At 46.1% G+C, this 21,445-nt stretch overlaps 1 protein-coding gene and 1 long non-coding RNA gene across 5 annotated transcripts in view; one reads left to right on the forward strand and one right to left on the reverse strand.

The window, feature by feature from the left end:
• Positions 1 to 6,782, reverse strand: part of HLCS (holocarboxylase synthetase) — a 196,604-nt gene extending 189,822 nt beyond the window's left edge. The window contains exons 1-2 of one of the 4 annotated variants that reach the window (XM_033418265.2): positions 6,402 to 6,778; positions 2,052 to 2,189 (exon numbers count right to left, since the gene is read on the reverse strand). In XM_033418265.2, the coding sequence (XP_033274156.1) occupies positions 2,052 to 2,189; positions 6,402 to 6,596 (333 nt within the window). In that variant the 5' untranslated portion in view covers positions 6,597 to 6,778. Of the gene's footprint in view, positions 1 to 2,051; positions 2,190 to 6,401 lie in introns of all 4 variants that reach the window. The other 3 variants (XM_033418266.2, XM_049710610.1, XM_033418267.2) reach the window with 3 other exon arrangements.
• A 99-nt stretch (positions 6,783 to 6,881) lies between these two features.
• On the forward strand, positions 6,882 to 13,482 carry LOC125964555 (uncharacterized). The gene is made up of 2 exons (XR_007477683.1): positions 6,882 to 10,525; positions 10,775 to 13,482. It is a non-coding gene; the product is annotated as an uncharacterized LOC125964555 (long non-coding RNA).
• The last annotated feature ends 7,963 nt before the right edge of the window (positions 13,483 to 21,445 follow it).

Below are 21,445 nucleotides of genomic sequence, written 5' to 3' on the forward strand. Positions count from 1 at the left end.
CTTAATAAAACAGTAGGAACCTGCAGGAGAAAACATAATGTCATAGCATACTAGGCTACTCTCAGGCTACCTGCCAAATCCTATGCCTCCTCCCGAGCCCCAAACAAAGGAGAGTTTCCTGCTCTCCTTTACTTCACCTATCTCCTAACTCTCATTTCTATCCACCTTGAGTTGTAGTCAATTATTTCCAGTCTTATTCCCCTCTTCCTTTTTGTTCATCCAAATCCAATGTCTTTTTTTTTTAAATATTTATTTAATTTATTTTTGGCTGCGTCGGGTCTTAGTTGTGGTACTCAGGATCTTCGCTGAGGTACACAGGCTTCTCTAGTTGTGGCGAGCGGTTTTTCTATTTCTAGTTGTGTCGCACAGGCTCCAGGGCGCGAGGACTCTGTAGCTGTGATGCCTGGGCTCCAGCTGAGGCAGGCGAGCTCCGTAGTTGTGGCACGCGAGCTCAGTAGTTGCGGCGCGCGGGCTCAGTTGCCCCGCGGCATGTGGGATCTCAGTTCCCTGACCGGGGGTGGAACCCTCGTCCCCTGCACTGTAAGGCGGATTCTTTACCAATGGACTACCAGGGAAGTCCCCAATATAATTTCTTAAAGACAGTGTTTGTAAGTTGGAGGTCCAGTGACTATGGCTTTCTGTCATCAGCAAAACCCCTCCTGGATTATCCACGCGGCAGGCAGGGAACATACGGTGGGTGAGTGAAGGCAGAAAGGACTCGTCACAGACACCCAAGCAGAAGCAGCACACAAGGGGGGTTAGGGTCAGATTCCCATGAACCTGAGAGGTGCTGGCTTTGGTCAGAAGGCATCCATGGAGAGTTACGCCAGAGTACAAGCCCACTGGATGTGTGTCTAGAAAGATAACCGGCCATCCAGAGGAAACCGCACTGAAGGCACCCAAGATGGGATGACATCTTCACAGTTTCAACAAAAAGATAATGAAGAAGAGAATGGAATGAGGAGGGATGGAAGTGAAGGAGTAAAGCGGAGACACCTGGGGAGTGGAATTAGTAGAACTCCTAACCGAATGGTAGGAAGGACGCAGGAGGGGGTGAAAGGAAGCACAGTTTAGGGTGTTCACCTGAGATTTTCTTTTTTTCCAGCAGAGGAATATAAACAACCAGTGTGGGACACATTACTGAGTTTGAAGTGCTTTCAGAATACTTGGGGTGAAATCTCCAGGAAGTATGCGGCAATATAAATCATCTGATTTTGGAAGCAATAAGTTGTGGGGCGGGACCCTGTGACCTGGGGAGAGACTTGATTAGCGCTGCGCAATAACATACCTCAAGCCACAAAACAACTTAAAACACAGGCAGCTTTTTTCTTTTTCTTTTTTGGCTGCACCGCATTGCATGCAGGATCTTAGTTCACCAACCAGGGATCACACCCGTGCCCCCCGCAGTGTAGAGTGGAAGCACAGGGTCTTAACCACTGGACTGCCAGGGAAGTCCCAAAACACAGGTAGGTTTAAATCTAGCAGCCACATTAAAAAGATAAAAAGAGGGCTTCCCTGGTGGCGAGGTGGTTGAGAGTCCGCCTGCCGACGCAGGGGACGTGCGTTCGTGCCGCGGTCCGGGAGGGTCCCGCATGCCGCGGAGCGGCTGGGCCTGTGCGTCCGGGGCCTGTGCTCCACGGCGGGAGAGGCCACAGCGGTGAGAGGCCCGTGTACCGCATAAAAAAAAAAAAAAAAAAAAAAAAAAGTTAAAAAAGAAACAGGTGAAAGTAATTTTACATATATATATATATATATATATATATATATATATATATATATATAAAAAAATGTAAAATTTCCCCCCACCCCCCCGGCCATGCTACACAGCCTTCAGGATCTTAGTTCCCTGACCAGGGAGTAAACTTGGGCCCAGCAGTGAGAGAGTGAGAGTGCCGAATCCTAACCACTGGGAATTCCCTACTAATATATTTTTATTTAACCCAAAATATCAGAAAAGAAAGGGAATCGATCACAAAGGCCAGGAAAGAGCGCTCATAAAAATACCAAATTAGTTTTGATTATGGTACACAAATGAAAAACACGGTACTCACAGTTTCCGAAGAGGACGATGGTCTCTGTAAAGTGTCACCTTGCACCCAAATGCTCTCTGTCACAAATGCTATGTGTTCTGCTTCAAGTATAAAAGGAGAAACCAGAAACAGGGCCCATTTGTTCAAGTCATCAATGGACTGGATAGAGGGAAAGAAGCACAAAAAGGAAGGATTCAATATGACTTCAAACCACAACTGCTATTTATATCAACATCCAGGACAACCCTGCCTCTGCAATTCCAGGTGGCATCTAAATGAATAAGGTCATTGGATGCTTTCCTATAGACCATATTAACCCTGCATTTTTTTGTTTAACTGTGACTGTTTAAACAGCTGCAACAACCCTCGATGTCTCATGACAGTTTTAACATCTCTAGACATTTCTTATCAAGCAATTAATTCTGAAACTTATTCCCACCATTCCTTACTGCTGAGAGCATGTAGGAACCTTCCAAATTACAACTTGGAAGCACATTTAAAGATAAGGCAGCTCAGGGACTTCCCTGGCGGTCCAGTGGTTAAGACTCCGTGCTTCCACTGCAGAGGGCACGGGTTTGATCCCTGGTCGGGGAACTAAGATCCCACATGCTGCTCAGCATGGCCAAAAAGAAAGGAAAAGATGAGGTGGCTCAGACGTGCATGATGGTCAACAGAAGCCTGTTACTGACAGATGCCCGAAGGGCTATTCCTCCTTTTCCTCCAGCCATTACAGCGTCGAGATTGGTTAGCAGGGACTTCCCTGGTGGCGCAGTGGTTAAGAATCCGCCTGCCAATGCAGGGGACACGGGTTCGAGCCCTGGTCCTGAAGATCCCACATGCTGCAGGGCAACTACGCCCGTGCGCCACAACTACTGAGCCTGAGCTCTAGAGCCCACGAGCCACAACTACTGAGCCCACGTGCCACAACTACTGAAGCCCGCGCACCTAGAACCCGTGCTCCGCAACAAGAGAAGCCACCACAATGAGAAGCCCGCGCACAGCAACTGAGTAGCTCCCGCTCACCACAACTAGAGGAAGCCCTCGCGTAGCAACAAAGACCCAACGCAACCAAAAATAAATTAATTTTTTTTTAATTAAAAAAAAAAGATTGGTTAGCAGATTGGATGTGTCCATTAGTCTCTGCTTTTCTCCTGAAATTTCTCTAAAAGGACTGTACGTTAATCTACACTAAAAACAAGGCACATCCTTAGCAGAAAAAGCTGAAATCTAAGGCTGCCCGTCTGGGGCGGGGGGCTTTATCATCACCCCGCCCCCGCAAAAAAAAAGGCATTTGGGTCAAGCTCCATAGTTGCTTATCAGTTCAAATCTGCCCTTGCTGGGAAGAACGGAAAGTATTTTCACCAGGCCTAGCAACCCGGCACAAAGCAGCAGCTTAATAAATATCTGTTGAACCAATTAATGAATGAAAATGAGGGAGAAAAAAACTCCTCCTATGGGTAAACATAATTATCAATATAATAGTTAAAAACAAAAGACAGACTGTCCACTTTACTCATAGAAAATGTGTATATTAAACAAAAAGCTTAAAATTTCTGGTTTGTATAAACTCTCTTTGGTGATACCAGTTCTTGGGGGACCTTCAATTATATAAACATACACTTTCAGTACTTATGCATATGATTTTAAGTATATAAGGTATGGAGACAGCAAAGGCATAAGATTCAGTTCTGTAAAGTTACTCCAGCCCAGGTAGACCGACAATAGGTATGTACTGAAGCAAATCACCAGCCCCACGATATCTGCAATCTTAAGCAACAGTAGCTAATCACAAATAGTCAAACTTTCCAATTGTAGGCCTCGAACATCAGAGCTTAAACTCAACAACCACTACTTCATTTGTTGAAATACTGAGTAACTATTACAAGTCAAGCTGCTTAGCTAAACAGACCAAGTTCCTAGGGAGAAAAGGATAAAAACCGGACATAATGGAAAAGAATATATATATATATACATATATATATATATATATATATAAGTGAACCACTCCGCTATACAGCAGAAATTAGCACAACATTGTAAATCAACTACACTTCAATTTAAAAAATGAAAAAAAAATGTCACAATAAAAAAATAATAAAAACTGGAAATATGAAGTGCAATTTAAAGTCTATGAGCATACAGAGCTGGCTGGTCACACCTAGTCTGGAAACTGAGGGACATCTCTGTGAGACAGTGATTTCTGGGCAAAGCTCTAAGGAGGACAGCAAGTTACAAAAACCCCGAAAGCCCAAAGCGGGTTTGGCCCAGGTGTCCCTACACCCTGCTGGAGCAGTCAACAAGGGCTGAAGAGCATTAGTTACAGTTATCAAAGCTAACAGAAGCCCAATAAAGTCATGGAGATGTGCAAAAGTAAAACTGTCTCCCAAGAGAATTAAAGACATTTGCATCTCATTATTTTTTGGATGTTCATTATTTCTACTCTAATCTAAATCTCTTAGAGGTGTTTTTTTTTAATAAATTGATTGATTGATTGGCTGCATTGGGTCTTCGTTGCGCGCGCGGGCTTTCTCTGGTTGCAGCCAGTGGGGGGCTACTCTTCCTTGAGCTGTGTGGGCTTCTCATCAGGGTGGCCTCTCCTGTTGTGGAGCACGGGCTCTAGGCGTGGGGACTTTGGTAGTTGTGGCTCGCGGGCTCTAAAGCGCAGGCTCAGTACTTGTGGCGCATGGGCTTAGTTGCTCCGTGGCATGTGGGATCTTCCCCGATCAGGGATCGAACCCGTGTTCCCTGCATTGGCAGGCAGATTCTTAACCACTGCCCCACCAGGAAAGTCCCTAGAGGTTATTTTTTAAGTAAATGAATCCAGTTTGGAAACCACTACTATAAAAAAATCCACCCCTCAATTTTTCCTCATTTTATTATCTTTCTCAGTCAGTGTTCCTTACAAGAATTAAGCCCTCCTTCCCTCAGGAGTCCATTGTATGTAATGAATGAACATCTAGGCGATATTACATATGCACTCTCTTAGAACTTATCATATTCTGTGTTATATAGTATACCAACAAGGATGGGCATTTTTTTTAAATAAATAAATAAATTTATTTATTTATTTTTGGCTGCATTGGGTCTTTGTTGCTGCCCGCGGGCTTTTGCAGACTTTTTCTAGTTGCGCCGAGCGGGGGCTACACTTCGTCGCAGTGCGCGGGCTTCTCATTGCGGTGGCTTCTCTTGTTGCGGAGCGCGGGTTCTAGGCGCGCAGGCTTCAGTAGTTGTGGCGCGCGGGCTTAGTTGCTCCTCAGCATGCGGGGTCCTCCCGGACTGGGGCTCGAACCTGTGTCCCCTGCATTGTCAGGCAGATTCTTAACCACTGCGTCACCAGGGAAGTCCCAGATGGGTATTTTTGATTTGTAGCATCAAAGTATAATCCCATGTCTAAGCATAACCTCAACAAAATATTCAAACCTGAGATAAGATTTTAATTCCCACATGGTGTATGGTTTCACACACAAAGAAAATCTCATTTTAATGCTATGAGTGATCGAACTTTCCAGAAGGAAGAGGAAAGGACAAGAAACCCATCAAAAGCAAAACACTTTTAAATGTTAATGACAAAGTGGGTGAAGTCAATGGAAATTTGCACAGAACTGCACTGTGAAGCCCATTTCTGATAGCTGAGTGGAAAGAACTATTGTTCCCATTCACAGAAAGAGAGCTGAGGTTTTGCAGTGATCAAACGACAGCCCCAGGTCACACTGTGGGTGACAGAGCCGGTTGAACTTACAGCCTTACAGCCACCAGGCTAAGTATTGGGCCAAAAGACAAGATTGTGTGCAAACCGAAACTAAAAAGATTCAGAGATAATCAGTAGGTGCCCGACTGGTAAATGACGCAGCTGACAGGAGCGGGGGACAGGGAAGTTTTTGTCACCTCGGGAACACCTGACAGAAAGCTGAGGATTTGCTGTCTTTCTCTGAAATCAGGTTCAACCAAACTCCAGCCCACAGGGTAGGCGGGAGAGGATGTCAGGAAAGAGGCTCTAGGTGGGCACTGCTCAGGTGCTAATCGACTCCGCACAGGCACACAGGCACAAGCCTACTTTGCACCGCCAAGAGCCAGGCGACCATACGCTCGCGCCGGCACCCCGTGGAGAGGAGACCAGATCGCCTGTCACAGTTTCGGTCTCATCCAGGCTTCCATGGGCATCGCGTGCAGTGTAGCCCCGGAGCCTGCCGCTCCCCAGACCCCACGCTCGCGACCTCCCGGCGGCGCAGAGGGTGTCCCCGGGCTGCACAGCCCATGGCGGAGCGCGGGGTCCCGGGGGCGCTTCCGGCACCGGGCAGACCCCGAGGCCGCGCCCCCGCCCCGCCCGGCCCCGCCTTCCGCGCCCCCCGGCGCCCGCGCTCGCCCGCCCACCTGGCTCTCGCCGACGCAGAAGACGCGGCCGCCGCGGCTCAGGCACACGCGGGCGCCCCGGGGCTGCGCAGTCGCGCGGCAGAAGGTGAAGGAGCAGCGCGAGGCCCGCAGCTGCTGCACCGTGGTGCGCACTAGCGCGGCGGGCCCATGCCCCCAGCGCGCCCACAGGTACAGGTAGCACAGCGTGATGAGCATGGCCGGCCGGCCGGCGGCGGAGCGCGAGCCCGGGACGCTCGCACCACCGGCCGGCCCGCCAGAGCGCTCGGCCCCGCCCTCCCGCCGGCCGGAAGAGGCTGCGCCGCCGGGGAGAGGCCGCGCCGGCTGGAGAAGGCCGCGGGGTGGCGGGGGAGGGGGACGTTTGTATGGAGGGGGACGTTTGTATGGAGGGAGATGGGAGGCCTGGACTGGAGGGAGGGGTGTGGGGAAGGGAGGTGATGGAGGGAGAAGAGAGGCCGTGCGCGGGGAGGTGAGTGGGAGGGGATCAGGGGAGGCCACTCAGGGTGGAGGGTGGAGGTAACGGGATGGAGGGAGAAGGCGGGCGGTGAGGTAGGTTGGGGACCTGGCGGGTAAGCCCAGTAGCCCGCTTAAGCCAGAGTCTGGCCTCCTTTGCTTGAGGGGTGGGAGGCGGAATGAGGAAGGGGCTGTGTATGTGTTTATAACGTCAGCAGCCGACATTAACCAGCCAGCACCGTACCAGGAGCCAAAGTGTGCTGATACACACAACTGCTGCCCAGTCCAAGTGGGAAGATGAGGTGAGGCTGTTTTTATTAGGTTATACTAGGCCTTCATGCAAAAAGGACTTTAAGATAAATGACATAAATTCATACAGTGCAATAATAAGTGTATTTCTGGACTCTTAAAGTAAGGACAGGAAACAAGTTGAAGACAGAGGAGCACTGAAAAGGCGGCCTGGTGCTCTTGAATACGCGGGTCACCAGTTTCACTGTGATATCCTAAGATCAGTAGAGAAAGTGAAACAGGATTCAGTGTTCTTGTCCCCTGAGAGAGGCATCATGATTCCTCATGCTGACAGAGGTTTCTCCCCGGAACCTCATTTTTTTTTAAAGGCAGTAGGTAAAGAACAGGGTCCTCAACAGCTCTGACGCAGAGCAGAGGTTTTCCCTAGGTTGCTTCCTGTTCTGGCATTCGATGTAAGTGGATGGCATATTGCAGTAAAAGCAGTCAGGGAGGCCACCCCCAAGTCTTTCTTAATCCCAGGGCTGATTTTTAAGTACCCTGACCATTTATTCATCTGCTTTAAAACAGCAGTATAGGAAGCCCACTTTCAGACCCTCAGGCTTCCTCTCAGATGACATAGAAAATTCTTCTCGTTGCATATAGCAACAATACATTTAAAAAGAGAGAGAAACCAAAAGGAAATAACTGGACTCAAAAACAAGATAAGCATCAAGTGGACCAAAAATTGTAAAAAGACAGGGAGCGATGAGCAGGGCTGAAGCCACATCCTACATGTGCCTACAGGGCAGCGGCAGCTGGGAAGTAGATGCTGGCACAGTAACAAGACCTAAAATTGTGTCACTGGAGGAACAAATGAGCAAAAGTCTCATCCGAGGAGGGACTCCTCCCATCCACGATTACACAGGGCTAAGCAGTCAGGAATTTAGAAAATGAAAAGGCTTAACAGAGTGATTAACCCTAATGTTCTACTAGAAGAGCACTTCACATAGCCTTCTTGGAGTTTGCTAAATTATGGCTCTAAGGACCAGCCTCTCCCCCCCGCCCAGCTAGGAACGGAGAGGTCATCTCTTCTACCTGAAGGAGACAAGCATCCCTAGTTTTTCCAACTTCCTTAAGAGCTTTGCACCCTCTGCTTCCCACAGGCACCATAACTCCATCTGGCCAGATGGGAACTTTCCAGGTTTGCCCTTAGATGCTTCAGGATGTCATGGTCTCAGAAAACATCACGGGAAAACGTGAGGATCAACCAGTTCTCGGTTACAAAGGATGGGGACCATAGTGGGTCAGTATGAACTGAGAAGGGGGTAAGGTCCCTTCCGGACCCTTGGATTGAGGAACACTGATACCATTTACGCCCAGGAAGGAATACAGTAAGGCTGGTAGAAGGAATACAGTAAGAGAAGTCACACAGTAGGCCCTGTTTACGATCCCACATAAAATGATGTGAAAAGGCTCAGGGATGGAGCTTAGGTTCATCATCCCCAGATAGCAAAGGGGAAAGATGTAAAAATAAGACATCAGGGGATCTTACTGTGTATGTCCCTGATTCACATCCTGTAGTCCCTCACTACTCAAAATTTGGTCCTTGAATGTATTGGGATCACCTGGGGACTTGCTAGAAATGCAGGATCCCATGCCCCACCCCAGAACCACCAAATCCGTATCTGCACTTTAACAAAATCCCCAGGTGATTCACAGTTCAAGAAGCAGTGCTAAAGTCACCTCTGTCATTCCCTGCATCTGGGTTGCTCTAGACTCGTAACAAGCCTCTTCCAAATTGCTGCAGAGAAAAAGACCAGAGTAGGAATTTAAAAGCAAGACTCTGTGATTCATAGGAACGTCACTACAGGAAGGAAGGCACTGCTTGACAGCCAAGTGACTGAAGACCACCTCAGTAGTAATCCATCAGAGTGATTAGCTTTCTCTAAGAACAGCCTTCCCTGGGACTTAATTGGTGGTCCAGTGGTTAGGACTCCACATTTCTACTTCAGGGGGCACGGGTTCGATCCCAGGTCGGGGAACTAGATCAGGCATGTTATGCAGCACCACCAAAAAAAAAAAGAACAACTACTTTCCCATCGGTCTCTAGTCTCCAGCCCTTAGGAGACATGCCCTGGAAATGATGGTTTGGGGACAGGGCAGAGTGTAAGCCAAAAGAATATTACTCCTCTAGGGAAAGCTGTCCTGCCCCCATTAAATAGATGACTGCTCCTCCCCAGGGGAAGCCTGTTATACTGACATCAGCTCTGTCTGAACTTGGAAAGCATTCAGAATGCTAATAAGTCAAATGACCAGAGCTGGGAAGGATAGTTTGTTTTTGAAATAACCCGAGTCTAGTAGGAAACTTGAGTAGACACTGAAATTTAAATAGCCGAACTGTAGGGACTTCCCTGGTGGTCCAGTGGGTAAGACTCCTTGATCCCAATGCAGGGGGGCCCAGGTTTGATCCCAGCTCACAGAACTAGATCTGGCATACGTGCCGCACCTATGAGCCCGCATGCCGCAACTAAAGGTCCCGAGTGCCACAACTAAGACCCGGTGCAGCCAAAATAAATAAGTAGCTGAACTGTAAACAGTTCACTTTTAGCAGTTAAAGTACATAGTCTCTATTTTGTAGGTAAAAGAAAACTGTTCCCTCCACAACACTGTTGGACTGCTAAAAACAAATGATATTCAGAGATCCCCAGAGTCTCAAGAATGGCCATCTATTTGAAAAGTTGGCCTCCAAAAAAATAAATAGATATTTAATGTTTTTTTACCCCGCCATGCCCCGGGACTTGCGGGATATTAGTTCCCCAACGAGGGATTGAACCTGAGCCCTCAGCAGTGAAAAAACAGAGTCTTAACCACTGGACCACCAGGGAATTCCCCAGATATTTAATTTAAATCATGAGGTTTCGTTGGTAAAAAGTATAAAATGTGAAGAGCTTTTCTTTGAATATTTGACTGTCTGGAAAATGTCAGTATGATTATCTGCATACACATATGCAGTTAAAAATCAAGTGAATTAAACTTTTTAAACCAATAGTCCTTTTTATTATGGGTTTACACTCAAAAAGGAAAATGCAGTTTGGGACTGATAGAAATAAGCTACTAGCCAAAGAATAGATCAGAGGCTTGGGCCAGGATCAGGGCCTCAAAGGGAAACAATTGTTATTTAAATCTTGCTGATTAGCAAATGCCCAGGCCCTATAAAGGTAGGGATCAAACCAACCACCACCACCACTACCCTTGGTCAATTTTGTACCAAATAATCCAGCATGCCACAACTACTGATGCCCACACACCTAGAGCCCGTGCTCTGCAACAAGAGAAGCCACCGCTATGAGAAGCCCGCGCACCGCAACGAAGAGTAGCCCCGCGCACCACAACTAGAGAAAGCCTGCGCACAGCAGCGAAGACCCAATGCAGCCAAAAATAAATAAGTAAATTTATTTTTTAAAAAAACCATTTAGCAGATAAACATGAAAAGGTGCTCAATCTCAAAGGCATCTGCAAATTAAAACCTTAACGGGAATTGGTATATGCCCAACAGACTGGCAGAGATTCGCTTAATCCCTAAAACCGTGGCTTCTCCCCTCATTGCTCAAAGATCTAACCATTCTCAGTTTTCATCCCTCCCATTTTTCCGCACCACTTGCCTCCCTGGCTAATGGTGTCTCTGTCTCTACCAGTCAGGGAAATAGAAACCACTGATGGAGGACTTAATACCGAGAGCTGGCTACAGACACTCGGAAAGTGCTGACACACCAAACACGGACAGGGAGGCGACGGGGAGAACAGAAACGGCAGAAAACTGCTACCCGCCTGCAGGAAGGTGGGGTGACCTCAGCCCAGGAGGCAGGGCTCCCGCCTGCAGGAAGGTGGGGTGACCTCAGCCCAGGAGGCAGGGCTGCCTGGGGGAAGCCAGATGGAGCCACAGGGAAAAAGCAGCTGCTGCCGGAGCTGGAGAGAAGGGCAAGTTCCACCGGCTTCTCCATTCCTCTGGCTTCTGCTGTCCCGTGGCTGAACCTCTCTGGAAGCCACACAGCAAGGAGCATCAAAGAACCTCCTTCCTTGGGAATCACTGGAGAGAGGGGACTCCTTGCAGAAGGTGGGAGGGGATCTGAGAGAAAACAGGCAAGTAGCCAGCCCCCAGCCTTTCTGAAACCCTTTCCTGGAGCTCTTTCAAAACTCACTGGGTGGGGATGGGGGAGTGGGGAGGGACCAGTCATTTTCTGTTTGTAACTATGTTATGTATGGGCTGATTTGTAGGGACCCCCATACCCGGACGACAAAAATGCTTACATTGAGGTCATGAACCTTAGTACCTCAGAATGTGACTCTTTTGGGAGATAGGGCCTTTAAAGTGATGATTCAAGTAAGATGAGGTCATATGGGTGGGCCCTGGTCCAGCATGACTGGACTCCTTTAAGAGATTAGGACACAGAGGGAAGACCATGTGAAGGTACAGTGAGAAAAAGGCCATCCGCAGGCCAAGGAGGGAGTCCTCAGAAGAAACCAACTCTGTGAACACCTTGACCTTGGACTTCTGGCCTCCAGACTGTGAGGAAATCAATTTCTGTTGTTTAAGCCAGTCTGTGGTACTTTGTTACAGCAGCCAGAGCTGACTTATACATCCTAGTTCTCAGTAACTCTTCTCTCTCTCTTACCCTTCTTTGAACCATCGGGCACAAGTGAGTCTTTGCCCCCAACTTCTGGCCTCACCTACGTTCTCTTCCTGGGTGGTCCCATTTGCCCTCTTGGTTTCAGTGGCCACCACTCTGGCCACAATGCTCAGATCCTCTGGCCTCTCCCAGGCTCCAGTGCCACAATTATTGCTTCTGCATATCTCTATTTGGATGGTCTCTTGGTATCTCAGGAGCAACAGGAATAAAACCAAATGTATTTTTCTCCCACAAATTCCCTCTTCATCTTGATTTCTCTACCTCTGTTAATGACATCACATTCTCCTTTTCACCTGGACCTAGAACTTAGTCATCTTGGAGTCCCTACTCCTCTCCATTCCTGCATCCTGTTTATTTCTGTTTCAGTTGATGGTACCATCACACACTGTCTCAGGAGTCTCCAGTCCAGGCCCCCATTCTGCTCCATGGGAACACGAACATGATAGCCTCCTCGCTAATTCCCTGCAGGCCTCTTGTTTCCCACTGCCCTGATTACACCAGCACTCCTCCATTTGACTTTCTCAAGTGCAGCCCCAGTCCCGTCACTCCCCTTCTCAAACCCTTCAGTGCCCGCCCCTCACCACCAGCAAGTGCAGGGGCTCCTGCCTGGTACTCAGGACCCCCCTTAGTGCCATCCATTCCCTTATTTCACATCTGCGCACCCAGCACTGCTTGCCACTGTGCATGTCCCTCCATTTAACCCTCTCTGTATGGGCACTGCTGTCCCCGTCTTGCAGAGGAGGAAATTGAATTTTAGAGCAATTAAGTGACTTGCTTAAGGTCTCACAACTACTGGATTTTCGGGAAGCTGGGGGCTGAATTTATGACTTTCTGGCTGCAAAGTCTTACTTGATAAACTGGGCAGACTGGGAGCAAAGAATGCCATATGCACAATGATCAATAAACAGAAATGAGACTCAAGATCCAGGAGGGAACGGGTGGCAGAAGGTTCAGGGTGTGCCACTGGGAGCCCTGAAGACCGCCATTGGTACCCAGATCATATAGGCTGGAACTGTCCAGAGTTTAGACACACCCACAAAGCTGCTGTGGGATTTCATCAGGAGCACCAGGGCAAACAGCTGGCTCTGGAAACACACAAAGCATATGCCAGTAGACACAGGGGGCTTCTGATACAGTTTCTGCACGACAGCTGAATGTCACTAATTCATTACTGTTTTAAGTATAGGAAAATCCAGAGTTAAAAACTCGAGTCTAAATGCAATGTGGTAAGTAAGTAAATAAATAAATGCAATGTGGTATCCTGAATTGGATCCTGGAACAGCAAAAGGACTGTAGTGGAAAAACTGGTGAAATCTGAAGTCTGTAGTTTAGTTAATAGTATTGTACTAATAATGTTAATGTTATGAGGTTTCTGTTTTGTTTTTTGGTGGCTTTTTTAAATTGAACTATAGTTGATGTACAGTGTTGTACCAGTCTCTGCTGTACAGCAAAGTGACTCAGTTACACACATATATACATTCTTTTTTATATTCTTTTCCATTATGGTTTATCCCAGGAGATTGAGCATGGTTCCCTGTAGGAACAGTAGCACCTTGTTGTTTATGCTGTGTGTTTTGATAAATCCATGGTTGTATAAGATATCAACACTGGAGGAAGCTAGGTAAAAGAACTCTGTACTATTTTTGCAACCTGTTTGTAAGTCCAAAAGTATTTCAAAATAAGTTATGAAAATTAAACGGTGACCTTCCACAGAATTTCAATGGCATTTTTTCCCTTGTCCCTAACTGGTTATGTGGTCTTTTTTTTTTTTTTTTTTTTTTTTTAAATATTTATTTGGCTGCCCTGGGCCTTAGCTGAGGCATGTGGGATTTAGTTCCCTGACCTGGGATCCAACCAGGGTTCCCTGCATTGGGAGTGTGGAGTCTTAACCACTGGACCACCAGGGAAGTCCCTAGCCATGTGGTCTTAATTAAGCACATCATTTCATCTCTCTGGACCCCAGTTTTTCAACTATTTTAGAAAGTAGGAGGGACACAAACCAGATCATCTCTAACTTCCCCTTCAAGCTCTGAAATTCTCAGATCCTAATACATTTACACCATGATTCAGTTTGCAAGGATTTGATTTGCAGTGACCTCATTCACCTCCATATGCCCAGTATTCAGCACTGCGGTATAGCACAGTAGGTGCTGCATAAAAGTTTCTTGAAGCTACACTGGCTCATACCTCTAGTATCTGTAACGTGAAGTAGAACTGTTAACTCTTTTACCCAGTTGGCCACTACAGAGCGAAGTACTCACAAAATTTTCTCCGCAGAAAGCAAATTTATCTTCATCCAGCAGAGGGGAGTGGTCCTTTACATCCTAGGCACGTAAAGGTTTTCCTCATTGGGGAGGGGAGTCATCATCTGTGAGCAATTACCTGCCCATCAGATAGGACCTGCAGTTAGGGTGATTAGTACCTTAAGTTTCCAGAAGACCAGAAAACGCCACACACACATTCACAAGCAAATGAAGTCTAAACCACCTCAGCAGATGGGAGAATGAACAGCAAACAGTTGAAACCCCATCCTCAGAGGAGAGTTTGTCTTCCTAGCAACCTGTCCCATTTTCTGAACAAAGATCTCTCTTGTAAAGGGCCAGTTGGGGGATTACCTGACGGTCCAGTGGTTAGGACTCCACGCTTTCACTGTGCAGGTTCAATCCCTGGTGGGGGAACTAAAATCCCATAAGCCTTGAGGCGTGGCCAAAAAAATTTTTTTTAATAAATAAAATAAAGGGCCAGTTACTAAGGTCAAAGGAATGAATGGGGAAGATGACTAAAACGTTTACAATTAAAATGAGAATCATCATTAGCAGCGCATCCCCGCAGCAGCCTAGGGCTGAGCCTGTGTGAGCATCCCAGACAGGGCATATCTGAGCCCTGAGAAGGGGGCAAGGAAGAACAAAGGGACAAGCAGAGGGACATCAAGGGAGAACTAGGAAAGTAAAGGAACTGAAGGATCAAAAACTAAAAGGGTCCTAAACCAGAGTGCCCTGTGAGTGTGCGTGTCACCCAGCAAAGCACAGGTGAAGAAGACTGATTCAAAAAGCAGACTCAGCCTGAAATGGTGGATACTGCAGTAACACCAAGGACAGATACGTGCTCTCCTTGTGGCTGAAAGCTCCACAGAAAGGGACCGATGAGTCACATAATAATTTTCTCTTTGCTCTCAGCCAGCCTGAACATTTTCCCCTAGGAGATGAAACTTCGGTGACTAGAGAAAACCAAACAGTGGGAAAAAAAGTCATACCTATTATAAACCTTCGCCTACTGGAAATTTCATGGGTCTGGAAAGGGAAGTTCCATGGAAAGAATCAATGGGAAAGTGGGAGCATTCATACAACCCCTTACATTCCCAGCCTGGGCTTTGCTTCCTTGTTTTCACTGAATTTATGATTCCATAGAAGCACTGCTATCCAGTCTCCATAGAGGCGAAGCTGCCCTTGTTGATGTCCCTTGCTTTGCAGTCAGCCTTTGATTTTTAAAAGGCCTTTATGCAGACCCTGCATCTCAGCCCCCAAAGCTAAAAGTTTATAATAAAATAACAGTAAATCTGGTGGAATAAAAAGAGAAATTCAGACTGTAGAAAAGGAAGAAGCATCTCAGTAACCACAGGGCTGCTATGTTCTGTGTTTATAAAATGCTTGTAAAGCCCTGAACAGAGAAAGAGCCGTTTCCTGGAGAAGCCAAGAGCAGATGATGCAGCCGCACTGGGACAGCTTTAAGCAGCCCGCTGTGAACAAGATTCCAGCTCCGGAAAGCTGACTGCATCCAGCCCCCATCAGGCATCTTGAAAATGAAAAGAGCAAAAGCAGAAGAGCAAGCCGTAATTAAACTACTCCTTTCTATAAATAACTCCCTCTAAGGGCATAAACAGCATGATCAAGGCAGGAAACCCGAGCCCTTTCTCGGGGAACCCACCCACCAGCGTGCCCCTCGGACCCCGGCGCCCCAGCCCTTTACCTGGCAGGAGGGAGCCCAGGGAGCACGTGCCTATGGGCCGAGCCCGGGACCCCGCGGCTGCTCTCCAGGCCTCCGGGCCCCAGCACCTGCGCCCCGCGGTGCAGCGCGGCCGACGGAGTGGGAGGCCGCCGCCGAAATGTACCCGAGGAGGGCAGAGGCTTCAACACCAAGGACAGAGCAGGTGGCAGCGGGGACGTGGGGAGCAGACGGTGGGAAAGGCCGGGTCGGGATACCCCCCTCGGTGGGGCCCCGCTGCCGCGGCACAACCCCAAATGCTGACCGCTCCCCAGCCCGCTCCGGCCACCGCTGGCCACCCTGGCGTGGGCTTCTGTCTGCTCCAGAGCACCCTTCCCGCTGCTCTCCTCTACTGGGCGGCCTGGAACACTGCGCCTCGCCTTCCCCAACATCCTCCTACCTGAACAACTGAAACATTAGGTCTTGCCTTAAATGTCAAAATGTCACCTCCTGGGGGTGGCGGAAGGCCCCCTTCCACACTGCCCTGTAACAACGCTCACCCACCTTGCACTGCTGATACAAAGGGTCTGCCTCGCCCTGGAGACTGGAAACCCTGGGGGGCAGGGACCGGATCTGGCTGGATTCCCAGCTCTTAGTGAAGGTGGCTGAAGGTTTTGCTTAATGAGTGAGAGAGAAAAGTAGCCAAATTGGACTACTCTCGATAGGATGTTTTCTGAAGAAGGGGCAGAGGATGGGGCTTAAATTGTTGACTCAGAGGATTTCTCTTCCCGGTGTTACTCCTTCCTTCATTACAAGAGTGACTGAGAGCTGGATTTAACTCTTCCTTTTCCTTTACTAAGTAAAAGCAACACCGGATTTCCACTGCTGCCCTAGGGATGAGGGACTCTGCCATTTGAACCCTGAATCCTTCACTTCCAACACAGCAATTTCAAGCAAGGACTTAAGGTTTCCTCTGCTGGGGAATAGGGAATTCATGATTCTGTGGTGGAGCGCAGACTGACGCATGGTATCAATTAGAATACTCCCCCAAAAGGGGAAAGAATCGTGTCTGACCTCCAGGAAGTGCTTATGGATGGTCCACGGAATAACTCCAGCTCAGAGAAAAACCTCAATTTAAAAATCTCCATCACTGTTGATAAATAAGAGGGCTGAAATTCAGGGGTAATCAGAATCAGCATCTTCAAATGACATGATTTTTGACAGCTACGAAATAGTCCACGTTTGGGTGTCCATGATTTGTGTAGCCATTCTTACGTTGTTGGGACTGTTTTAGAACAGTCCTGTACAAAACTTTAAAGCCACCTCTCTGGTAACTGTTTAGGATATATTCCTGTGATCCTATAAGTAACTTTATTGGGTCAGAGGATATGAACCTTTCTAAGACTATTGAAATATAAAGCCAAACTTCTTACCTCAAATGCTGTATAACTTTATCTTCTAATAAAAGACTGAGGGCTTATTTTAGCACATGCTTTGTCAATATCAAGTGCTCTAATAGAAGTTTTTTTAAATCTTTGCTATTTTGATTAATGAAAAATTGTATCTCTTTAAAAGATTAGTTTTTCTTTCCTTTTGAATTACTAGAAAAACCTTTTTTTTTTTTTTTTTTTTTTTTTCCAGTACGCGAGGCTCTCACTGCTGTGGCCTCTCCCGTTGCGGAGCACAGGCTCCGGACGCGCAGGCTCAGTGGCCATGGCTCACGGGCCTAGCTGCTCCGCGGCATGTGGGATCCTCCCGGACCGGGGCACGAACGCGTGTCCCCTGCATCGGCAGGCGGACTCTCAACCGCTGCGCCACCAGGGAAGCCCGAAAAACCTTTTTATGTTAGTTTTGTTTGAAGTATAGTTGACTTATAATATATTTGTTTCAGGTGTACAACATAGCAATTCAATATTTTTAATAGATTATACTCCACCTAAAGTTATTACAAAATGATGGCTATATTTCGCTGTGCTGTACAACACATCCTTCTTGCTTATTTTATAGTTTGTATCTCCTACCCCTATCCTGCCCCCTGTTTCCTCTCCCCACTAGTAACCCACTAGTTTATTCTCTGTAAGTCTGTTTATGTTTTGTTATATACACTTGTTTGTTTTATTAGAAAAACTTGTTTTTTCCATTGTTTTACTGGTCATTGGATTTCTTTTTTTTTTAACATCTTTATTGGAGTAATTATAATTGCTTTACAATGGTGTGTTAGTTTCTGCTTTATAACAAAGTGAATCAGCTATACATATACGTATATCCCCATATCTCTTCCCTCTTGCGTCTCCCTCCCTCCCACCCTCCCTATCCCACCCCTCCAGGTGATCACAAAGCACCAAGCTTATCTCCCTTGCTACGCAGCTGCTTCAAGCTATCTATTTTACATTTGGCAGTGTATATATAAGTCCATACCACTCTCTCACTTCATCCCAACTTACCCTTCCCCCTACCGGTGTCCTCAAGTCCATTCTCTACATCTGCGTCTGTATTCCTGTCCTGCCCCTAGGTTCTTCATAACCATTGTTTTTTGTTTCTTTGTTTGTTTTTTGCGGTACACGGGCCTCTCACTGTTGTGGCCTCTCCTGTTGCGGAGCACAGGCTCCGGATGCGCAGGCTCAGCGGCCATGGCTCACGGGCCCAGCCGCTCCGCATGTGGGATCTTCCCGGACCGGGGCACGAACCCGTGTCCCCTGCATCGGCAGGCGGACTCTCAACCACTGTGCCACCAGAGAAGCCTATAACCATTGTTTTTTAGATTCCATATATATGTGTTAGCATACGGTATTTGTTTTTCTCTGGTCATTGGATTTCTTTATGAATTATCTGTTCATATCCATTGCCATTTTTTCTTTTGTTTTGTTATTGAAATATAGTTGACATACAATATTATGTTAGCTTCAGGTGTACTACATATGATTTGATATTTGCATACATTATGAAATGATCCCAGTATAAGTCTAGTAACCATCTATCCTCATAGAAAGTTATTGCAAAATTACTGACCATATTTCTTATGCTGTATATTACGTCCCATTGGCTTACTTATTTCATAACCGGAGGTTTGTACCTCTTAATCCCCTTTACCTATTTTGCCCCACCCCCCCATTTGTTCGCTGTATCCATGAGTCTTTTCTCATTTTGTTTTGTTTTTTAGATTCCACATATATGAGATCATTCAGTATTTGTCTTTCTTTGTCTGACTTACTTCACTTAGTGTAATACCCTCTAGCTCCATCCATGTTGTCCCAAATGGCAAGATTTCTCTTTTTAATGCCTGTAATATTCCATTGTGTGTATGTGTATATATATATATACCATATCTTCTTTATCCATTCATCTAATGATGGACACTTAGGTTGCTTCCATATATTGGCTGTTGTAAATAGTACTGCAATGAACATTGGCATGCATATATCTTTTCAAATTAGTGTATTTGTTTCCCTCAGGTAAATACTCCAGTGGAATCGCTGGATCATACAGTAGTTCTATTTTTCGTTTTTTGAGACACCTCCATGCTGTTTTCCATAGTAGCTGCACCAATTTTCATCCCCACCAACAGTGTAGAGTACAAGTTCCCTTTTCTCCACATCTCCACTAATGCTTCCTTATTGTCTTTTTTATGATAGCCTTTCTGACAGGTATGAGGTGATATCTCACTGTGGTTTTGATTTATAATTCCCTGATGATTAGTGATGTAGAACATCTTTTCATATGTCTGTTGGCCATCTGTATGTCTTCTTTGGAAGAAAGTCTATTCAAGTCCTCTGCCCATGTTTGAATCAGGTTGTTTGTTTTCGTTTTGGCTGAGCAGCATGTGGGAACTTAGTTCCCTGACTGTGCCCCCTGCATTGGGAGCACAGAGTCTTAACCACCGCACAGCCAGGGAAGTCCTTGGTTGTTCGTTTTTTCTATGTTGAGTTCTATGAGCTGTGTACCCATGTTGGATATTAACTCCTAATCAGACATATTGCTTGCAAATATCTTCCCCCATTCTGTAGGCTACTTTCTTGTTTTGTTGATAAGTTTCCTTCATTGTGCTAAAGTCCATTCCCATTTTTCAGTTTTGGTGTGTTTCTTGTTGATTTTATGGGTTCTTTATATATTAAGGACATTAACTCTAGGCTGGCAAATACTTGTGGAATTTTTTTTTCTTTTTTAGCTGTGTTGGGTCTTTTTTTGGCTGTGTTGGGTCTTTTTTTCTTGGCTGTGTGTGGGTTTTCTCTAGTTGCAGCGAGCAGGGGCTACTCTTCGTTGCGGTGCGCAGACTTCTCATTGTGCTGGCTTCTCTTGTTGTGGAGCACAGGCTCTAGGCATGTGGGCTTCAGTAGTTGTGGCACATGGGCTCAGTAGTTGTGGCTCACAGGCTCTAGAGCGCAGGCTCAGTAGTTGTGGCACACAGGCTTAGTTGCTCCATAGCATGTGGGATCTTCCCGGACCAGGACTTGAACCTGTGTCCTCTGCATTAGCAGGCAGATTCTTAACCACTGCACCACCAGGGAAGTCCCACTTGTGGCATATATTTAACCCAGTTTGTCATTTGCCTTTTAATTTTGTTTAAGATGATTTTTAATGTACCATTTTTACATTATAATTAAATAAAACCTCAATTTTTTCATGACTTTTTCCACTGTTTTTATGTTTAGAGAGTCCTCCCCAATTTCCCAACCTATAAATATTCCCTAGTACTTATAATTTTTAAATGGTTACATTTCGGATTAGACCATCATCTTGAAGGCCTCTTCCAATTATAAAATTATAAGTTTCCTGATTTTATCTACATTGCTATTTTCAAATTTGACATACAAAAACAGTAGATACCAGTGATGTTTTAAATTTTAACCTGTTATTCAACACATTCAATAGAATTTCTGTAACATATGTAAGGTACAAAGTCTAGTAATAAGATGAACGTTGTGTACCTACTCCTCAACGTAAGAACTAGAGTGTTGCCAAATGTGCTTGATAGCTTATTGAACTTGCATTCATATAAAATCCTAAAAACTTTCTTTTTTCTAAAACTCACGAATCCTAATTCTATCTATACTTCTGCTGCTGATATTTAAAACCAGTGTCAACATGTTGATTCCTGTTAAAGTGTATCCTGTTGACTGCACCCCTTGGATCCAGCCGGCTGGGATCTGCCATCCTAACTATTAAGCTACCCTCCTAGATTTACATCACCCATGAAAGGCAGCATCTCACTGGAGAAGCTTGGAAATCAAATCAAGTGATAAACTCTTTGATAAATACTCCATCCTGGATATCCCTCTTGAACACTTTACAGTGCACATTTAAAAAAGAAAAGAAAGGAAGGGAGAAAGGGAGAAAGGAAAAAACGAGAATAATGCCAATAACTCTGTACTTCTTGTCTACCCCATCCCCCTGCCTCCCTTTCCTCAATTTTACATTTTTAATTCCCATGCTTTAAAAAATAAAAATACAGGGACTTCCCTGGGGGTCCAGTGGTTAAGACTCCATGCTTCCACTGCAGGGGGTGTGGGTTCAATCCCTGGTCGGGGAACTAAGTTCCTAAATGCCACTTGGAGCAGCCAAAAAATAAAAATGTCTTAATACAAATGAATACATCCCTACACGTACATTGTGGGTTTTTTAGCTTTATAAAAATAATATTATTCAAAAAGTAAACTTCTGAGCCTTGCATTTTTTCCGATCATTGTTTCTAAGATTCACACATATAATTGTGTGTATTCATTTTCACTTCGATATAATATCCTGCTATATGACTGTACC

Source organism: Orcinus orca, chromosome 5 (genome assembly GCF_937001465.1).
Source record: "Orcinus orca chromosome 5, mOrcOrc1.1, whole genome shotgun sequence".
In the NCBI taxonomy this organism is placed as follows: Eukaryota; Metazoa; Chordata; class Mammalia; order Artiodactyla; family Delphinidae; genus Orcinus; species Orcinus orca.